This window comes from Aquarana catesbeiana, linkage group LG06, assembly GCF_042186555.1.
Source record: "Aquarana catesbeiana isolate 2022-GZ linkage group LG06, ASM4218655v1, whole genome shotgun sequence".
Lineage (NCBI taxonomy): Eukaryota > Metazoa > Chordata > Amphibia > Anura > Ranidae > Aquarana > Aquarana catesbeiana.
In genome coordinates, this window is record NC_133329.1 from 108,527,207 (window position 1) to 108,549,273 (window position 22,067).

The 22,067-nt window shown below is 45.4% G+C and overlaps 1 protein-coding gene across 4 annotated transcripts in view; it reads left to right on the plus strand.

Annotated features, from left to right (window-relative positions):
• LOC141148849 (uncharacterized) overlaps positions 1–22,067 on the plus strand; it is a 70,814-nt gene that overhangs the window by 43,347 nt on the left and 5,400 nt on the right. For 3 of the 4 annotated variants that reach the window (XM_073636646.1, XM_073636645.1, XM_073636647.1), the window contains 6 exons: positions 4,904–5,219; positions 10,559–10,769; positions 14,241–14,389; positions 14,501–14,614; positions 15,704–15,886; positions 20,628–20,721. In XM_073636646.1, the coding sequence (XP_073492747.1) occupies positions 4,904–5,219; positions 10,559–10,769; positions 14,241–14,389; positions 14,501–14,614; positions 15,704–15,886; positions 20,628–20,721 (1,067 nt within the window). The remainder of the gene's footprint in view (positions 1–4,903; positions 5,220–10,558; positions 10,770–14,240; positions 14,390–14,500; positions 14,615–15,703; positions 15,887–20,627; positions 20,722–22,067) is intronic. The other variant, XM_073636648.1, reaches the window with a different exon arrangement.

The window sequence follows — 22,067 nt, forward strand, 5'->3', positions numbered from 1 at the left end:
GGTCATCGCACTTTTGTTCCATTGACTTCAAGTCTGTCTGCCGTAGTGGTTTATTCATTTACACATCTCTGTACACTTTCAGAGGAGGGCTGTTTTGGGGGTGGGGGGGTCTGGCTTGGCACCATGTTACATGTTACACCCTAAATTTTGCAAAAGTGTTCGATACAGTTCCCCACACACGGCTAATGTGTAAGGTAAAGTCTACAAGGCTTGGAAATATCAGTTTGTAAATGGATAGAAAACTGGCTAAAAGACAGAATTCAGAGAGTAGTGGTTAATGATTGTTACTCTGAATGGTCTAAGGTTATCAGTGGTGTACCCCAAGGTTCAGTGCTGGGACCCTTACTTTTTAATAGCTTTATAAATTATATAGGGTCTGGGATTAAAAGTACCATTTCAGTCTTTGCAGGTGACACTAAGCTATGCAGTGGAATAACGTCCTTACAGGATGTCTCCAATTTACAAGCCGACCTCAATGCACAATGCAAATGTCTAATTGGGCGACTATGTAGCAGATGAGGTTTAATGTTGATAAATGTATCTCAGAAAGGATATCGGGGAACTGGAGAAAGTGCAGAGAAGGGCAACCAAACTGATAAGAAGCATGGAGGAGCTCAGCTATGAGAAAAGATTAGAGGAACTGAATTTATTCTCTCTTGAGAAAAGGAGATTAAGGGGGGATATGATCAACATGTACAAATATATAAGAGGTCCATATAGTGAACTGAGCCTAACTCTGAAAAAGGGGGTGTGCCCCGAAACGCGTTAGCTTGTACCCCATGATGTGTTTTTGCAAATGTTTCCACATTCTGTGATTTTATGGCTCATTGAGAGTTGCATTTTGTGAGTACGCACTTTATATTGATTTTATCATCCAATAAATGTCATTGGTAATGCACTAGGTGTGCACACCTTCCATTTTGTCTTTTCTGTAATTATACAAGATGTACAAATTGTGTAATAAACAGAACTTAAAAATTACATAGAGCCGATCAAGATTGTAGTAGCATACATAGTCTCTCCTATCTCCAGGCGAAATGATATGCTTAACACCTCCAAAATTCTCCATTCAAAGTGACTGTTGACAAGCTGTCGTTGTAAAGTGTAAAGAAAAGTAAGAGTTATGCCCTGTACACAGGATCGGACATTGATCAGACATTCTGACAACAAAATCCATCGATTTTTTCCTACGGATGTTGGCTCAAACTTGTCTTGCATACACACGGTCACACAAAGTTGTCGGAAAATCCGATTGTTCTGAACGCGGTGACGTAAAACACGTACGTCGGGACTATAAACGAGGCAGTAGCCAATAGCTTTCGTCTCTTAATTTATTCTGAGCATGCGTGGCACTTTGTGCATCGGATTTGTGTACACACGATCGGATTTTAACCAATCTGATTTTGTTGTCGGAAAATTTTATAGCCTGCTCTCAAACTTTGTGTGTCAGAAATTCCGACGGTAGAAGTCAGATGGAGCCCATACACGATTGGAATTTCCGACAACACAATCCGATCGCAAAATCCGACCGTGTGTACAGGGCATTAGAGTGAAGTTGAGCAAAGGGAAGGTAGAGAGAAAAAAGTAAGTAAAGGGAGGGTGGAGGGTTCGTAGTCACTCTCTGGTCAGGCAGAGCCCAAACTCTGAGACTCCGGAAGCAGGGCCACCTATTCTGTAGTGAGCGATTAAGGTTCCAGCAGCAAATGATCAATATTGAGAAACAAATAATGGTCTACCCATGGCTGTCAAATGTTTAGTATATTGTTTCAGTTTACAGTCAAGCAATGTAGCTTCAATTTTACTGTGTACCATAAATTGGGTTATTCCGTGTTTAGTTTTTAGAATACATATAGTGGGCTTTTTCCAAGCTTTGGCAATGGTCTGCTTAGAAGCTGTGGTGACATAAAGTAATAGTTTAAATTGTGTAGACCAGCCTTTCCCAACCTTTTCAAAGCAGAGGAACCCTTGAAATAACTTCAAGTCTCAGGGAACCCTCTGCTAAAAATTACTATATCTACATCTCATGATACATTAGTGTGATGGTCAGTGGGAAGAATGCTCCTTACACTTGTGGTCATTTGGAAGAATTTCCCTCTTACAGATAGCTAAAAAGATGAAAGGTATCAGGGTGAACTTATTTGAGAGGCAGAAATTGCTCATTGCTCAAGGTACCCCTGGTAACCTCTGGAGGAACCCTACGGTTCCATGGAACCCTGGTTGAGAAACCCTGGTGTAGACGTCAGATCTTGGGTGCGTTTATTCAATAACGCTACAACAGGGTCCAGCAATATTTGGATACCTATAAGAGCCGAAAGCATATTAAATACCTCAGCCCAATACAAAAAAACTACAGGACAGGTCCACCATATATGCCCATCGCCACACATCCCCTAAAACAGTTCGGGGAGTAAGTGGGAAGCATTTTTGCAATTCTAGACCAGATTCCACCCAGTTAAGACTTTATAGTTCATTTCTAAAGCCAATATGTTAACAGTAGATGATTTAGTGCAATGCCAAATATCCGACCAATCTTCAGGTTCCAGCTGGACATCGAAGTCAGCCGCCCAGCGAGTGATGTGGGTCGGTGGTGCTGTACTTGGGGTGGAGATCACGTGGGCATATATTATAGATGTCAATGTGCCATTAATAATTAATGAAAGCACATAGCGGACTCACCAAATCTGAGCTGGTACATTAGTGAAGTCCTAAGGGTCCATTCACAGGGGTGATTAGCACACACTGTGAATTCCAGCTGTGAGAATCTGCTGATTGCTGTGACTGGAATGACAGGTGTATGCAAAGATCTTGTGCTGTGATGCAAAAACATTATAACAGCAGACTGGTAAGGGCCACCAAAGTAAAAGCTACTTCCTGCTCTGTCTACGGAATGGGAAGTAAAGGGACGTCTCCTCCAATGGGACACAGATGGCCAAAAAAAAAAAACTGACAGGGGTTTTGGTATAAGTAAATAATTGAAAAAAAAATTGCAAACCCTTCCCTGCCTTAGCCAAATTGAAAAAAAAAAAAAAACTGGCTTGAACTTTTTTTTTTAGTATTGTCAACCCAAAGTAGATATTTCATTTATTGATAGATTATTTTATGATAAGACTTTTTATGACAAGACACATCCACCTGGCTTGTGTAGATGGAGGAACCTGGTCATTTGTTTTCATTCCTCCCTCTGGCAAATCATAAAAAACGGTGTATGGCCAGATTTACCCTCACAGAGTATCAGTGTTGAGTTCCCCCTACTGTTTTAGAGTGTTGGGGGGACAACTACTTCAGGGCCCACCCTTACATGGGGCCCAATCATGATTGCTCAATTGTGCCTCTATTACATTTTGAACAGGAGGAATCGCATTCCTCTTCTTCCACTACACTTTGCTCCTGTTGTTGAGCATCTGTTGAGAAAATAAGATTGAATAAGGTCACATATCAAAATGCCTGAGCAGGGGTTACATGTGATTGGATGCATCTGGTGCTGGACCGACAATTTTCCTTAAACTGCATATTTGTCCTGGGTCAGAGAAATAAAAGTGAAGTAAAAGGGTCAGCATGAAATTCAGGCTTCTAGCATTTCCATAAGGCTATGGCAGCCTTTGCGCTTCTCCCATGAGATGTTTTGTTTAAGCTTTGCTCCATAGCTCATTGGCATTAGTTATAAGTTATACATATGCCTTCTAGTTTCCAGCTGTGCTCCCAACACAACCTTTGAGTCCTAAAGTAAGGCCTACTCTTAAGGACCAGAGAAGGTGGACAGAAGTGGGACAGATCACCACCTACCATTATTTGGAATGTCAGTTTTGGATGGACTGATCCTTCAGAACTTACCATACTTGTTCAAAACCTCTTTAAATCCCAACTTCACCTTATACATACCTGAAACCCAATAATTTTCTGGTTGATGACATGAAATTCCACTTCTCCTCCAATGGTGGGTTTTGATGATATGTATGATCCTTACTCACACGTAATTATGTGTATGGTCCTAAGACTGGCCAAAGATGGGTCTGTTTTTTCATTCAACCAGCGGGGTTGAAAGAAAAAAACTGACACGATTCCACCATCTATACATTCAAGGTGGATGGGGAAATACTCCCGCTGAGTCATTGTATTCTGTTAGTGGGGAGATTTCCCACTGTCAGAATACACAGATCAGTGCTACAGACTATAGCCTGCAGTCCTAATTGAGAGGAAATTTTCCAGCTGTACAGAACTGATTGACTTCCGTGCAACCTCATTGCCCATAAATGGATTTAAATTTGGTCGGCTCAGCACGGACTGAATTTCGATCTATGGGTGGCTTTACTCACATATAATGATGTACAGTATATGGTCTTTATTCACACTTAATGATGTGTATTGTCTTTCCTTACTTGACGTGTATGGTCCTCACTTGTATGTAATGATATGTGAGCACCATTCTGTGCAGCACTACTGCCAGCCTAGGCCAACATGATGACACACTCCAGGGGCAAGTCCATGACAGCCAAGGCCTGAGTGTCTTTCAACCTTAAAGAGGACCACCTAGATCGGAAAGTGGAGGCACCAATGGGCAATGCATTTTTTTTTTGTTTTTATTAAAAAGATGAAGTTGATGAAACCTGAGTGCATAAAGTCATTAATGAATGTATTGAATGCACACTCCTTTTGAAAATGCTGGCTACATGCTTGTTATACTGATCCGAAAGGCTTCAATATTTTCTGGCCCAGAAAAAATATCCTGAGCAATCCTGAGTTCTAATTTTGTTTTGATTGCTGTAGCTGTTTGCTTGTTTGCCACCACTGTATTAAAAAACAGCCAGATTTGCATTTTTTTAGGTTGTGGACATCGGCAGCTTCTGTCATTTTCTCAGTACAGCCCCCCTTTAATATGCATATAACATAACTTTTTTTTTTGCAGATCACCAAGATCACCCCCCTTACTAAGAATGACTGTGAAGCTCCAAATATAATCCCATTTGGCACCTCCAGACCCAGAACGTCCTCTCAGCCTGCTACCCCTACCTCCCCTATGACTCTGCTGATCAGTGAAGTGGGGGTAATGCGCGGATCTGAGCCATATAGCTTCATTGAGCTAAAGGGACCTGCCGGAGGACGCATCCGGGATTACACTCTGGTCATGTACAATAGGGAAGGAAAGATTTTTGAGAAGATTGGTGTGCAAGGCGTTATTAGAGACAGTGGACTGTACGTGATCAGCACCAATGGCACAGGTGGTACGTGGTGTTTGCGTATTCTTTTTTTTTTTTATTATTTGATTTTGTATGATCCATTGACTGAAAAGAGTTTATCTGCATATCAGGGCTGGGACAAGGCGCAGGCAGGAGGGACATGTGCCCTGGGTGCAGAGATGCTATGTGGAGAGCGGGCTCTGAGAGCAGATGAGCACACAGCTGTCTAGCTACCTGAATGACAGGAGTGACACTGCGGTCACTCCTGTCATTCAGAACAGAATCTAGAATGGGTCTGACATCTCCATTTGGTTTTGGTACCGTAAAGAGATCTGAATAAAACCCCATGTCCCTCTCTTCTGAGGGGACCTCTATTATTACTCCCTGAGACCTTAACCGGTCCAGTGCCAGAAACAAGGACTTTTTCTTTACTGGGTCCTTGGGAACGTTTGATCTTAGAAAAGGAGATGGTGGACATTCTTGGAACTCTAGTTTATAGCCCAGGGCTACCACAGAGAGGACCCATTTGTCTTGGATTTCCTTTTGCCAAGTTTCTGAAAACCACCAAAGTCTTCCCCTCACTCGATTGAGCGGGGGTGCCCCTTCACAAGGAAGCCTTGGGATTCTGTTTTGTGGACCATGCATTGGTCCTCATGGCAAGGTAAACCCCTTCCTCAATTCCAGCCTGCTGCAGTCCCATTCCCCTACTGCAGTGGTCATCAACCCTGTCCTCAGGGCCCCCACTAACAGGCCAGGTTTTATGTATTACCTTGGGGAGATGCAGACTAGAATACTACTGCAATTACTGAGCAGCAAATGATATCACCTGTGATGTATTTCAGTTATCTTGCAAACCTGGCCTGTTAGTGGGCCCTGAGGACAGGGTTGATGACCACTGCCCTACTGTCTGTTCTCTTCCAGGTGGTCGAGTGGGCAGGTAGGTGGGTTGGATCTCTGAGGCTGACCGCATCCCCATCCGACATGGCAGTGAAATTTTAACCCACCACCCCACTTCTGTATTTGTGGCAATGCTGGTGAAAGTTAACCCACTCCCACCCCACATTGGTGGTCATGGGAGGGGTTACATTTCTGGTACAATCATTTTTTATTGTAATGAACATAACAACTTGACAACCGTTCACCTACGCAGGGGTACAGCATATTAAACATAACAAAAAGGCATGGGCTGGGAAAGTCCGATCAGGTGACATTTTTACTAACTGTCCACTGGGCGACCTAGTGGGATAAACCAAAGGTCCATATATGTCACCTGGGCCCAAGGGCCAACTAATGGGAGCCCATGTTGTAGGTGCACTAGCTTACATCAAAGGGTGGGAGGGGTTATATTTCAATGCCACTGACAACCAATGTGGGGGAGGGGGTGTAATAATATAACACCTGTGCTAAGGGGTTATTAATGCATCCACTGATACCTGTGTGTGCAGCATGTTTTCGGAAAAGGGTCAGAGACTTCTTTTCCATGTTTCTTGCGGGCTTTTTCACACCTGTATAGTGTGAACCTAGCCTAAGTATTTATAAGAACTAACACTGTAAATTGTTGATACAAAGAATATCCAATTGCCTGAAGGATCTGGAAGATATTTTTTCCCTGTTGGAACAAATTGGACACCTTTTTGTTGTTTTTTGTTTTTTATTCTCTTGATCAGATGCAGATTTGGGGCTCTGAGGATGCTGATTTTAATTTTTTATTTTTTTAACCTAAATAGTTTTGTTAAACTAGAATTGACAAGTTAAGCCCTTTATGCCAGTCACAGCCAGTGCTTTAAATGGGCTGTGATGCCCAGAGATAAGAGGGAATCCCTGTCTTTCTGCACATATATTGGCTGCACAGTACTGGTGTCATTGGGAGCCAATTTTACCAAAATCCTGATCGTCAGTATGTGACCACGAGCTGTTGGTGACATATAAACACTATGCTGTCAAAAGTATTGGGACGCCTGCCTTTACACGCAAATGAACTTTAATGGCATCCCAGTCTAATGCTGTCCATACACTATACGAAAAATCGGCCGAAAAATCGTTCGTATGGACACTTCGTTCGTTTTTTGGCAAGTTAGTGGGTACAAATCGATAATCGTTTGTGACGTTTTTGTGGAAAAAAAACGAACGGCATGTTTGGAAAATTTCTGCCGAACGTACGATAAATTGCAAGGTTAATGTGTTTCCCGTCCGAACTGCCTGCACTAGGTATATGTAAAAAAACGAACACAAAATTATTTATTCATGTCCACTGAACAGATTATTGGACATTATATGATGGCACGATCGTTTGCGGTCACGGTCGAACGTTCGTTTTTCGAAAATGGGTTCGGCCGATTTTCTGTATAGTGTATGGCCAGCATTAGTCTGTAGGGTTCAATATTGAGTTGGCCCACCCTTTGCAGCTATAACAGCTTCAACTCTTCTGGGAAGGCTGTCCACAAGGTTTAGGAGTGTGTCTATGGGAATGTTTGACCATTCTTCCAGAAGCTCATTTGTGAGGTCAGGCACTGATGTTGGATGAGAAGACCTGGCCCGCAGTCTTCGCTCTAATTCACCCCAAAAGTGTTCTATTGGGTTGAGGCCAGGTCTCTGTGCAGGCCAGTCAAGTTCCTCCACCCCAAACTCGCTCATCCATGTCTTTATGGACCTTGCTTTGTGCACTGGTCCAAATCATTTGGTGGAGGGGGGATTATGGTGTGGGGTTGTTTTTCAGGGGTTGGGCTTGGCCCCTTAGTTTCAGTGAAGGGAACTCTTAAGGTGTCAGCATACCAAGACATTTTGGACAATTTCATGCTCCCAACTTTGTGTTAACAGTTTAGGGTTGGCCCCTTCTTGTTCCAACATGACTGCCCACCAGTGCACAAACAAGGCCCATAAAGACATGGGTGAGCGAGTTTGGGGTGGAGGAACTTGACTGGCCTGCACAGAGTCCTGACCTCAACCCGATAGAACACCTTTAGGATGAATTAGAGTGGAGACTGCAAGCCAGGCCTTCTCATCCAACATCAGTGACTGACCTCACAAATGCGCTTCTGGAAGAATGTTCAAACATTCCCATAGACACACTCCTAAACCTTGTGGACAGCCTTCCCAGAAGAGTTGAAGCTGTTATGGCTGTAAAGGGTGGGCCAACTCAATATTGAACCCTACGGACTAAGACTGGGAAGCCATTAAAGTTCATGTGCGGGTAAAGGCAGGCGTCCCAATACTTTTGGTAATATAGGGTATGTGGTGGCTGGGTGTTAAGGCACACCCGCCTGCTGCCTCATATTTGCATATAGAGGTCGTAAATGGGTTAAAGAAGACCGTGCTGCTAATTAATAGGAGAAATCACCATCCTTTGCATTCAGAGGTCTTATGAATCCTATACAGTAGATGGATGCAAGACTTGTAAGAAGTGACATATGGAAGAATGGCACAGAGTGGGGGGATTATCCAGAATTGCAGTATCAGGTATTAGGTACACTCTGCACGCTGTGCTATTCTTAGTGCTGTGTTGGGTAACGGCCAGGACAGCCATCCAGCTGACATCCTATTGGCTGGCTCGCACTGTGCTGAGCTGATGGGCACCAGCTGCACATATACAGTACTCATATCATGTATTGGTTTCTCTTCTGAGGTCTTACATTAAAGGAAAACTCTAACATATTTGCAATAATCATTGCTACAGTGAAGGTCATTTTAATATGACATTTTTTACATGCTTGCTATTCTATATTTTCATGAGTCTATCTCATACAGAAGTTTGAGATTTGTAGTCTAGTGGCTGTCTATATGTCAGACAATGCAATGAGCACTTTTGCTGAATAAGTTACAGGATAAGCCTTCCAATATTGTTTATATTAGTCTGTTATAACTAATAGACTTGCATCGAGCCAACGCAACAGTACGGAACAATCACTGTACTGTTCTAAGCAGGTAGCGGAACCTACATGTGTAATACACACAGCAGTTTTCAGGAGCATAATGAAAAGAAAATATACAAAGAAATAAATTTATTTTTTTAAAATCGCATACCTTGAGAAGTATACAGTAAATCCATCCTCATTGATCTACGTATGTATTGCTCACGCCCTACAATCTTCTTTAGATTCGTCCAATCAGGGAAGCCCTTGTACAACATAGAGTTGTTTTTGGTAGATCTTAAGATAACCACACCTGTTACAATTTCCCTTAGCTCTACTAACAACCAACAACTATGTTGTGCAAGAGTCTCTCTAATTTAATACAAATTGATTGGATAATTTAGGTAGGTCTTGAGATTACAGAGTTTTGGTAAATCCAAGGTTAATTGTACAAAGGTTGTATGGCCAGATTATATGGTGACCCTAGGGCAGGCCATAGATGGTGTAATTTTCTTTTCTGCAACCACAGGTTGCAGTAAAGAAAATCACTCAATACCACCATCACCACTGACTTCCTCCCACAGAGCTATTATGTTCTCTTGGCGGGGGGGGGGGGGGGATGGCGTGGGGAGCTGAGTTCTCCCAGCAGGGGGGTTGTTATGGGGGCGTGGGGAGCTGTGTTCTCCCGGCAGGGGTGGGGTGTTGCGGGGGGAGCTGTGTTCTCCTGGCAGGGGTGGGGTGTTGCGGGGGGCGGGGGGAGCTGCGTTCTCCCAGGGGTTGGGGGGTAGTGGGGGCGTGGGGAGCTGTGTTCTCCCGGCGCGCGGGGGGGGGGGGGTTTTGTGGGGGCGAGGGGAGCTGTCCCTGCTGGGAGAACGCAATGCCAATAATCCTGCTGGCAATAGTCACATGCAGAAAATTCAACATGCTGGTTGTACCCAATGAAATGACTTGGATATATTCAGCCTGCCCATAGATGGTTTGAATCTCGGCTGGTCCCTGCTGAACTGGCTGAGATTCGATCCTTCAATGGCCAGCTTAAAGGAGGTTGTACAGTCAGATTGTAACTTGTTTGGTGAGCTTAAAACTTAAAAAAAAATGTCTGGCCATAACAATTTGGTTTGTTTTGTTCAACTTGTGGGCTGAATGAACAAAATGTAACAGATTCCTCCATCCACACACAATAGAGCGGATGGACGAATCTCCTGCTGCAGCTATCTGATTGGACGCAGGTGCCGTTCAGCCGACAATTTTTCACCCAGCTCCTTAGACAAAAGTAGTTTGAAAAATTGACTTTTGATGATGCAGATGTTGCTGACAGGGACACATGTGGAATGCATTTTGGCAGATTCAGCAGGAACTGGGTGAAATTTGATGAGCGTAAGGCCAGCTTAAAGGGTTTTATTAAAGCACAGCTGTCATAGAAGAAATAAATATAGAAAAATATATGATCATCAGTCTGAAAACACATTTTAAAGATACATACATTAAATATAATACAATTGACCTTCTGCATTTTCTCTTGCTGTCTATCTGTAGATCAGCAGCTCCCTGTTTTGTCCAGGCCATACACCCTCAGTTCTGAGGCCTTAGCTCTCTATAAGGGAAACCCTGAATCATTTCCTATTGGGTCCGCCTTGAACCAAAAGGATTTTGTGGATGCATTTGTTTATACGTGGGAAAGTAGCACACCGTCTGATGTTCTCAGAAGCCTAAATACACTGTCCACCATATTGTATGGAGAACACTGGTGAGTAATACAAAGCACACTTTTATTCATTTTTGTTTGGTGTTTGATAGACTGGACTGGGGAGATTTAAGGCTGGGTTCATACCCCGCATCCAATTCCCATGACAGGAGATTGTGACCGGCTCTCTATGGAGCCGGGCAGTGGCGTCACTAGGGTTGGTGTCACCCAGTGCGGTAAAACATGGTGTCACCCCCTCCACCAACTATAGTCGCCCCTCAGTACAGACCCCCCCTCCACTAAGTGCAGACCCCCCACTAAGTATAAACCCCTCTCTCAGTACAGACCTCCCATCAGTATAGACCCCCTCAGGACAAACCACCCCCCTCTATTAGTACAGACCCCCCAGAACAAACCACCCCCCCTCCATTAGTACAGACCCCCCATAACAAATCACCCCCCCTCTATTAGTACAGACCCCCCCCAAACAAACCACCCCCCTCTATTAGTACAGACCCCCCCAGAACAAACCACCCCCCTCTATTAGTACAGATCCCCCGACAAACCACCCCCCTGCATTAGTACAGACCCCCCCAGAACAAACCACCCCGCCCTATTAGTACAGATCCCCCGACAAACCACCCCCTGCATTAGTACAGACCCCCCAGGACAAACCACCCCCCTACATTAGTATAGACCACCCCCAGAACAAACCACCCCTCCTTACAGTAGTATAGACCCCCCCAGGAGGAAACCACCCCCCTACATTAGTATAGACCACCCCCAGAACAAACCACCCCTCCTTACATTAGTATAGACCACCCCCAGAACAAACCACCCCTCCTTACATTAGTATAGACCCCCCCAGGACAAACCACCCCCCTACATTAGTATAGACCCCCCAAGACAAACCACCCCCCTACATTACTATAGACTCCCCCAGGACAAACCCCTCCCCCTACATTAGTATAGACCCCCCCAGGACGAACCACCCCCCTTACATTAGTATAGACCCCCCCAGGACAAACCACCCCCCCCTACATTAGTATAGACCCCAGGACAAACCACCCCCCTACATTAGTATAGACCCCCCAAGACAAACCACCCCCCTACATTACTATAGACCCCCCCAGGACAAACCCCTCCCCCTACATTAGTATAGACCCCCCCAGGACAAACCACCCCCCCTACATTAGTATAGACCCCCCCAGGACAAACCACCCCCCCTACATTAGTATAGACCCCCAGGACAAACCACCCCTACCTACATTACTATAGACCCCCCCCAGGACAAACCACCCCCCCTACATTACTATAGACCCCCCAGGACAAACCCCTCCCCCTACATTACTATAGACCCCCCCAGGACAAACCACCCCCCCTACATTACTATAGACCCCCCCAGGACAAACCACCCCCCCTACATTACTATAGACCCCCCAGGACAAACCCCTCCCTCTACATTAGTATAGACCCCCCCAGGACAAACCACCCCCCCTACATTACTATAGACCCCCCAGGACAAACCACCCCCCTACATTAGTATAGACCCCCCCAGGACAAACCACCCCCCCTACATTACTATAGACCTCCCAGGACAAACCACCCCCCCTACATTACTATAGACCCCCCAGGACAAACCACCCCCCCTACATTAGTATAGACCCCCCCAGGACAAACCACCCCCCCTACATTACTATAGACCCCCCCAGGACAAACCCCTCCCCCTACATTAGTATAGACCCCCCCAGGACAAACCACCCCCCCTACATTACTATAGACCCCCCAGGACAAACCCCTCCCCCTACATTACTATAGACCCCCAGGACAAACCACCCCCCCCCCCACATTAGGTTAACTTAAAACACCCGGGCGGCAGCTGGAGAGGAGAGGACAGTATGCAGCCGCGCTGCCCGGGTGAAGTGTGTCAGGCTTGGGAAGCATGCGTCAGGGAGGTCGGAGGAGGAGAACTGTCTGAAGTGGAACACGTTGGGCACGCCCCCCCAGTGACGTCAGTCACGTCATTGCGCGGCTGGTCTCTCACACAGAGACAGCCGCTCCGATCTAATTTCGCTCTCCTCCTCTGACAGGAGGAGGGACGGGGGATGGGCTTCGACACTCGGCAGGTCGAGGCGGCGATCAGCAGAGAGCCGCCTACGGACAAGGAAGAGGAGAAGGGAGGGGAGCACTCTGGCGCTTCAGCGCCCCCACCTCTGTGGCGCCTGGGTGCACTGCACCCCGTCCAGGATCGTCCCTGCTCGGGATGGTGTCACCCCTCCAGTGGGTGGCACCCGGTGCGGACCGCACCCCCCGCCCCGTCTAGCAACGCCACTGGAGCCGGGTCACATATCTCTGTTGCGGCTGCGGAGCGGCTTGCACAGGAATGCTGTGCGTCTTTGGCTCTGTTTCAGGGCCGAATTCAGGCAAAAACTCGTCCCTGATTCGTCCCTGAAAAGGAGAACAGGGACGTACCGGACCCCTGCTGCGAGCCGCATCCGTCGGAGGTGTAAACCCAGCCTCACCTCCTCTAGTTGTCCTAGTGACCACTGTCACCAAGATAGCAGGTGATGAAAAATCCCAAATGTTACAATTATGACCATAATAATAAGAGGTGAGGGGAAGTCTTCCAATGGGAACACCTGCTCTGAAAACAAGAATTTGCTTGTGCTGTTGTGCTTGTGTGTTAAAAGTCTCTTGCCTGACAGAAAAGTCAAGGTTGAAGCAGTCATAGTTTTCCTTTCAGAATTGTTACATATGAAAATAATGACAACTGGAATCTGATTGGTTGCTGTGGGCAGCAGTGACACTCACGGAACGGGTGTTCAAAGCTAAAAGAACATTGTTACAGAGTAGCCTTGTTGACCTGGTATCTGAAACCCTGTAAAATATTTCTATAAATACTTGAAGTAAGTTTTACATAGTTACATTGATCCAGCCTGGAGCAATGTAAATATGTGTGTACCATACCTATAGGATCTCTGTGGAAGCTGGAAATCACTGTAGTAGGCACCACTATCATGGTCCTGCACCGAGCAGCTGCCCTGCTGCATTGTGAATGCAGGAGGTCTTTTGCTAGGCACAGGTGCTATTTAAGGAGCACTTTGCATTCTCTAAATGAATACAAGGCTTTCTCTGATTGGACAGGGTTGAGAGGGGGTGATGCCACCATTTCCACATTGTCCAATCAGAGAACATTTTGCATTAGTTAAGAAAATGCAGAGTTCTATCTGAATGGTGCCCATGCCTATTGGGCTACCTACTGTGTTCAGTAAGCAGAAGGGTAGCTGCTCGGCACGGGACACAAAAGCTAGTTGAGATTACTTTACTGTACTAGCTGTGTCTACTACAGTGATTTCCAACTTGCGTATCCTGTTGATGTACCAATGTAACCAATGTTGTAACCTGGACCAATGTAACTAAATAAAAATGGGAAGACCTAAACTTCAGCTTTAATGATTTTTAGGTGCCTCCAATTATAATCCCTTTTCAATTCTGTAGTGTCATTGCTACAAGGCCTCTTTTGTGTTATTTTAGGTTAGTGTCAATAAGCCGTTGTAGTCTCTCCGATGGATCCTCTACTGCACTACTGCCTGTACAACAACCCAGCCCTGGCTCAGAAAACATATGTCCCTCCACAGTCACCTCGATAAAGCTTGACCTGTGTATGAAGGACTCCAACCTAGGTAATATGGCAGCCACTTTGTTTTCCTACATTGGAACCTGCAATTGTTTGTAAAAAGTTGTTGTAGAGTAGATATGTGTCAGACTTAAAACATCTGCTATCTTGCTACTAGATTGCTCTGAATGGATGACAATGGAGCCTTCTACACTGGACAGAATAAAAATCCTGCTAAGCCATTCCATTGAAAATCACTGTTCGTGTACTGTACCTCCTTCATATATACAAGGTTAGTACCCTCCTAATCCTGCCTTTCAGAAACAAAAATGTCTTATATTCAGGGTCATCTTGCGTGTACGATGATCAAAGACGTTGTCTAGGGGCCCAAAGCAGAATTAACACTTATTTATCCCTGATTGTGGTTTTGCAAATGTCAGAAGTTCATGAAAGTAGTTGTGTCACCATCTGTGCACCCTCGATTCATGGTTGCTAGGAGCCATTAATGCAACCCACGATGCATACTTATGGGCTTCCACTACCAGTAGAGACCTGCGACCTAATTAGATGTAGGCTTTCAAACTTGGTCAACCTTTTGTGGCAGCTGGAGGAAGGCTTAATAGGAGGCAGCCTCTGTTAAAATAGTAATTGCTGATTGTTTCGGACCTCTCTGCCTACCACCCCTATTCCCTATTATGACATACCTCTCTACTCAACATGGGGGGATCCTGGCCAATCTGGCCTATGGCATGCCGCTATAATTACCATGCAAAAAAGGAAACTTTTTAACTATAGTTTATACAATATTCTCCTATGCTTAACGTACTGTATATCTGAAGCCATTTTTTGAGTAAGAAATGATTAAAACCCCTGCAAGTTTTTCTGCCATCTGTGCCCCCTTGACTTTCTGTCCTATATGCACAATAAGAAGAGAAATGAAATTGGATTGTAAAATTTGAGCTATGTACACAGTGTATGTATCCTCTTTTCTAAAATCTTTAATAAAAATGTTATTTATTAAAAAAATTAAAGATAAATAGACAGACGAAGTGCTGAAAATCCCCTCTAGACAGTTATCACGAGTACATGGATCTCCACCTAAAGACTTAACCTTCATTACCAATCTGGTGACAACTCAATATTTTGGATTTTCCCTAAAATTAAGTCCTGGTGAGAGTGTATATTTCACTGACAGGGACACAGAAACCCACTCTATCCAGAGCTACAAAAAATAATATGACTGATTAATAAAAAAAAATACAGCTTTTGTCTGATTGGCTAATGCAATTAACACAGCATCCTCCATTTTTTTTTTTTAGAAAACAGCTACTGTTATTTGAATACTTGTTTCTGAACCCAATCTTTAATTCTCTTCCCTTAGAACTGAATGTCATGTGTATGCAGGACAAGCTGTCCCTCTCCGCTGACATCTTGAGTACTTACAGTGACCAACCCCTTATACATAGATGGAACAATGACCTTGTCAATCATTCTCAGGTCTTTGCCTTCCAAGACAAATCTCTTGGGTCTTTTACAGGATGCCTAATGGTGGAAAAGAGACAAGGTAACAAATGTACACATCTGCCCAGAAGTAGTTTTTGAGGTAGTTAGCGGGCCATGACTTTGAATTAATGCAAAGCTTTCATGTTTGAATGGATTTTACCTTTAAGAACCAAACCAAAGGGATCTCCTTCACCCCTTGCACCTTGGCACAGTCATAGCACTGGGAGTTTTCACAGACAGATATTCAAGCAGTGAATAGAGCCCCTGTCTTTTAACAGCAACCACATGTCCTGACACTGACAACTGAAGGATGTCTGGTGCTTCTGGTAGGTTGTAGACAGCCCTGCATATTAGGTGATAGGGAAGGGGAGTAGAAAAGTGTGTGTGTGTACATAATATAACTTAAAGCAGACCTGTTCTTTGCTCATGCAGGTCAAAGCAACAAGTTAGCTTAACCTACCCAGCAGTCCATAATCACTTCTCCTTCACTCCACCCTTCCCCATCAGCCCATACTCACCTCTCCTTCACTCCAACCTTCCCCATCAGCCCATACTCACCTCTTCTTCACTCCACCCTTCCCTAGCAGCTCATACTCATCTCTTCCTCGCTCCACCCTTCCCCAGCAGAGCATACTCAACTCTTCTTCACTCCACCCTTCCCTAGCAGCCATACTCACCTCTTCTTCACTCCACCCTTCCCCAGCAGCCCATACTCACCTTTTCTTCACACCACCCTTCCCAAGCAGCCCATACTCACCTCTTCTTCACTCCACCCTTCCCTAGCAGCTCATACTCATCTCTTCCTCTCTCCACCCTTCCCCAGCAGTGCATACTCACCTCTTCTTCACACCACCCTTCCCAAGCAGCCCATACTCACCTCTTCTTCACTCCACCCTTCCCTAGCAGCCCATACTCACCTCTTCTTCACTCCAAACTTCCCTAGCAGCTCATACTAATCTCTTATTCACTCCACCCTTCCCTGGCAGCCATACTCATCTCTTCTTCACTCCACCCTTCCACATCAGCCCATACTCACCTCTCCTTCACTCCACCTTTCCCCATCAGCCCACACTCACCTCTTCTTCACTCCACCCTTCCCCATCAGCCCATACTCGCCTCTCCTTCACTCTTCCCTTCCCCAGCAGTCCATATTAGCCACTTTTTCACTCCACCCTTCCCTAGCAGCTCATACTCATCTCTTCCTCGCTCCACCCTTCCCCAGCAGAGCATACTCAACTCTTCTTCACTCCACCCTTCCCTAGCAGCCATACTCACCTCTTCTTCACTCCACCCTTCCCTAGCAGCCCATACTCACCTTTTCTTCACACCACCCTTCCCAAGCAGCCCATACTCACCTCTTCTTCACTCCACCCTTCCCTAGCAGCTCATACTCATCTCTTCCTCACTCCACCCTTCCCCAGCAGCCCATACTCACCTTTTCTTCACACCACCCTTCCCAAGCAGCCCATACTCACCTACTCTTGACTCCACCCTTCCCCAGCAGTCCATACTCGCCTCCTCTTCACTCCACCCTCCCCCAGCAGCCCATATTCACCTCTACTTCACTCCACCCTTCCCCAGCTGTTGAAACTCACCTCTTTTCACTCCACCCTTCCCTAGCAGCCCATACTCACCTCTACTTCACTCCACCCTTCCCCAGCAGTCCATACTCACCTCTCCTTCACTCTACCCTTCCCCATTAGCCCATTATTACCTCTCCTTCACTCTTCCCTTCTCCAGTAGCCCATACTTGCCTCTACTTCACTCCACCCTTTTCAACAGTCCATACGCACCTCTCCTTCACTCCACCCTTCCCCATCAGCCCATACTCACCTCTACTTCACTCGACCCTTCCCCATCAGCCCATACTCACCTCTCCTTCACTCCACCCTTCCCCAGCAGCCCATACTCACCTCTCCTTCACTCCACCCTTCCCCATCAGCCCATACTCACCTCTACTTCACTCGACCCTTCCCCATCAGCCCATACTCACCTCTCCTTCACTCCACCCTTCCCCAGATGCCCACACTCGCCTCTTCTTCACACTACCCTTCCCCAGCAGCCCATATTCACCTCTACTTCACTCCACCCTTCCCCAGCTGTTGAAACTCACCTCTTTTCACTCCACCCTTCCCTAGCAGCCCATACTCACCTCTACTTCACTCCACCCTTCCCCAGCAGTCCATACTCACCTCTCCTTCACTCTACCCTTCCCCATTAGCCCATTATTACCTCTCCTTCACTCTTCCCTTCTCCAGTAGCCCATACTTGCCTCTACTTCACTCCACCCTTTTCAACAGTCCATACGCACCTCTCCTTCACTCCACCCTTCCCCATCAGCCCATACTCACCTCTACTTCACTCGACCCTTCCCCATCAGCCCATACTCACCTCTCCTTCACTCCACCCTTCTCCAGCAGCCCATACTCACCTCTCCTTCACTCCACCCTTCCCCATCAGCCCATACTCACCTCTACTTCACTCGACCCTTCCCCATCAGCCCATACTCACCTCTCCTTCACTCCACCCTTCCCCAGATGCCCACACTCGCCTCTTCTTCACACTACCCTTCCCCAGCAGCCCATATTCACCTCTTCTTCACTCCACCCTTCCCCAGCAGCCCATACTCACCTCTTCTTCACCCCACCCTTCTCCAATAGACCATACTCACCTGTCCTTCACTCTTCTCTTTTCTTCAGCAGCCCATACTCCGCTCTCTTTCACTCCGTCCTCCTCCAGCAAGCATATATTTACCTTTTCTTTATTACGCCCTGCCCAAGCTGTCCATATTAATCTCTACTTCTCTCATCAGCCATCTTAGGCAAGGAACAGGAGCTTTGTGTTATCTTTGAGTTGCTCTAGTCAGGGCTTACATAGGGTTGATAATTGTCTCTTTGTAACAATATGTCTCTTTATGTGGACAGGGCTGGATCAGTCACCAAGCACGAGCACGCACATGAGTGAGAAGGGAATTGAGTCACTTGCTCCTCCATTTGAACTTTGACTAAGCCAGCCATAGACGGTTGAGGTTTGAACCATGTATGGGCAGGCTGAATGTATCCAAGTTGATCGATTGGTCAACTTGGGTACAACCAGCCTGTTGGATTTTACATGCGATTGTTAGCGGCTATTATAGCCGCTAGCAGTAATCGCTGCGTTCTCCCAGCGCGAACAGCTTCCCCTGCTCAAAAAACACAATGGCTCCTCCATCCCACACAATGGCTCCTCCATCAGACAAACATCAATTCCTCCATCAACACTGACTGGTTGCAAGAAATACGTTTTCTCTGTCTATGGCCGGCCTAAGTAAATGAAGAGCCTGGCTGAATAAAGTTGACCAAACAGTGACTTTAGCCAATCAGCTGCCGTCTCTGTTCGGGTATTCTGACAACCGCAGGTGCTGGTGGTCAGAATACAACTACCAGCAGTAAAGAATTCATCCTTTCACTCTATTTAGCATGGATAGGGGAATCCATAGATTTAGGGCAGAACAAGAAAATTTCTCACATGTATGGTCAGTTTAAGACACCCGCTTTCTTTGACATCGTCAAACTTCAGTACAGAACTCTGCCTCCTGGCTGTAAAATATCACATGAACTGGAGATGAGATAGAAATCAATTAGTTACTGAACCAGAACAGGCTGTATAGACTCCTGTTACATACAGTATGTAAAGAAAATAAGCTGAGACCATACATCAGGAGGTTTACCTATCACTAAATACATTTTATATCTAGAAATAGATGTCAGAGTGCAAACCTGCTAGAAATGACTTGCAGTTCCAAATGCTTTGTCAAGAATAACAGGCAGTATTTGTAAATGAATATGAAAATTCCATATTATCTGGTCCTTTAATTTTTATTTTCCTCTTCAGGCCTGACCTTTAAAAGTGGAGGATAGCCATGTACTTGGCTTGAGTCCTTGACCTCTGTCATTCTGCTACTGACATGATTTTAACATGGAGCCAAAGAGAGATATCCAATCCTCGACTATTTATAATACAACCTAGATGACAGCTCAGACAGAAATGATAGATGACCAAGGCCATGCCTCGTCTGCATTTAGGCTCATAGCTTCCCAATATGTTTCTGTTTTTCTTTTATGCAAACAGTTTTATCTCTTTAGCCTCTTTAATAAGGAGTGTTAAAGTGGTCATTAGGTCACATACCCCCATTACATGTATCCTCTCTGTTTTATGAAGATCTAAAGAACTGTATGTGTGTGTGTTTTTTTTTTATTATAATCCTAAATACATTTTTTCACAGTGCTGCTCTGCGGTCACGTGATCCCCCTCCGCTCTCCTTCCTCAATCTAAGGAGAGCATCGGGAGGAGCTGAGATTCCCCTCTGACATCAGCTGATCAGCAGAGGGAGGTCATGTGACTTCAGAGTGGCGCTGTGAAAGGAGGTATTTAGGATTATAATACGAAAAAAATAATTTAAAATAAAGAGCGTGCTGGCAGTTTTTTAATAGGAAATTATTAGTTCCACATTGAGGGCATGATAACTAGGGGAGAACTCCGTGGTGCCCCTTTCCCTTTGTGCCCTAAGCACAGGCTTATTTTGCTCAATGGATAATCCAGTGCTGATTACAGGGGCAAACAGCAATATAAGGTATTTGCTTGGCATAATTACTCAGCACAGCACTGCAGGCACAGCCAAATCATTGTGTAACCTGCCCTCCTTTCATTTTGAATGTGCTGGATGTGAATGATGAGAACTGTTGGTCTGCAAGAAGTGTAGAACATCTTCTAAAACCCGCTAAAATATATTTATTTAACCTGTTTTATTTATTTTTTGTCAGGATCCTTTAAGGTTTGGCAGGTCTGTCTTCTGGTGCTGCTATTGCTGCTAATAATATGTGGAGCAGTCGGATTTATAATTTACCTGCGCAAGAGGTGAGCAGACACATAAGCCAGAGTTGCAGTTTTAAGACACCATTATAGTAAAAAATATATTATAGTCTGATAACTGTATTGGGTTAATAATTGTTGTGATAGTATTCACTATTTATTTTTTTTTTTTTGCAAAGGCTTTATTTATATATTCCTCCATCTTTACATGCAGCAAAAGTGTCAGCTGTGAAAAATTATTATACTGATGGGGTGCTTACAATGGTCAGCTTGTCCCCTGCCAGCATGGTGCAGGGAAGAACCTTGATCTTTGTGTGGAAGCAGTGGTCATTCTGCAGAGGTTCCACCATGCCACTGCTGGGTCAGAACTAGAGCTCTCCAACCAGCAAAGCACATGAACTTTCCTGATTGTATTAGGCTCCGTTCACATCTTGGCGTTCCGAACCACAGGCGGAATTGCTGCAATTCTGCCCACAATTCGAAACAGTGGCAAATCGTAGGACGCCTGTGCATTCCCTGTCACTTCCAATGGCACCCCAATCATGGAGCGATTCATTGGGCGACAATTGCGGTAAAATTGTGCAAACAGAATCGCGGGACGCCTGTCGCCCTAAAGAAGTACAAGAACTTGGGCGTCATGCAATTCTGTTTGGGTGATTTTACCGCGATTGTTGCCCAACGCAACGCAGCAAAATCGCACTGCGATTGGGGTGCTGTTGGCAGTGACAGGGAATGCAGGGGCGTCCCGCAAATAGCCGCGATTTTGAATCGATTCCGCCCGCAATTCATGATGTGAAAGGAGCCTTAGGCAAGTTGAACCTCTGCAAAGAGACCACTTCTTCCACACAGAGAGTAATGGTCCTTCTTTGCAACATGCTGGCAGGAAACAGACTTTCCTACTCAGGCGGTGGCTGCTATCTAAAAAAAAACTAACTGTAAGCTGTTGATTTATCCCGACTGGATTTTCTGAGTAAATTAAACATGCGTAGAGATTTTTATGGGGTTTCAAATGAAAGCAGATTAAGTTCTGACATACCCATGTTATTTATGGTACGATGTTGAAAATAAATATACAGGAAAATCTACCCTTTTCTGGAAAGAGGGAAAATCCACACCCATCTGGTGCCTAGTTAGGCCAAATTACACCACAAAGTTGCTCTTGTGATCTCCACCAAAGTATTCTTGGAAACCGAAGGTGTAATAGGGCGTACACACGGTCGGACTTTGTTCGGAAATTCCGACAACAAAATCCTAGGATTTTTTCCGACGGATGTTGGCTCAAACTTGTCCTGCATACACACGGTCACACAAAGTTGTCGGAAAATCCGATCGTTCTGAACGCGGTGACGTAAAACACGTACGTCGGGACTATAAACGGGGTAGTGGCCAAT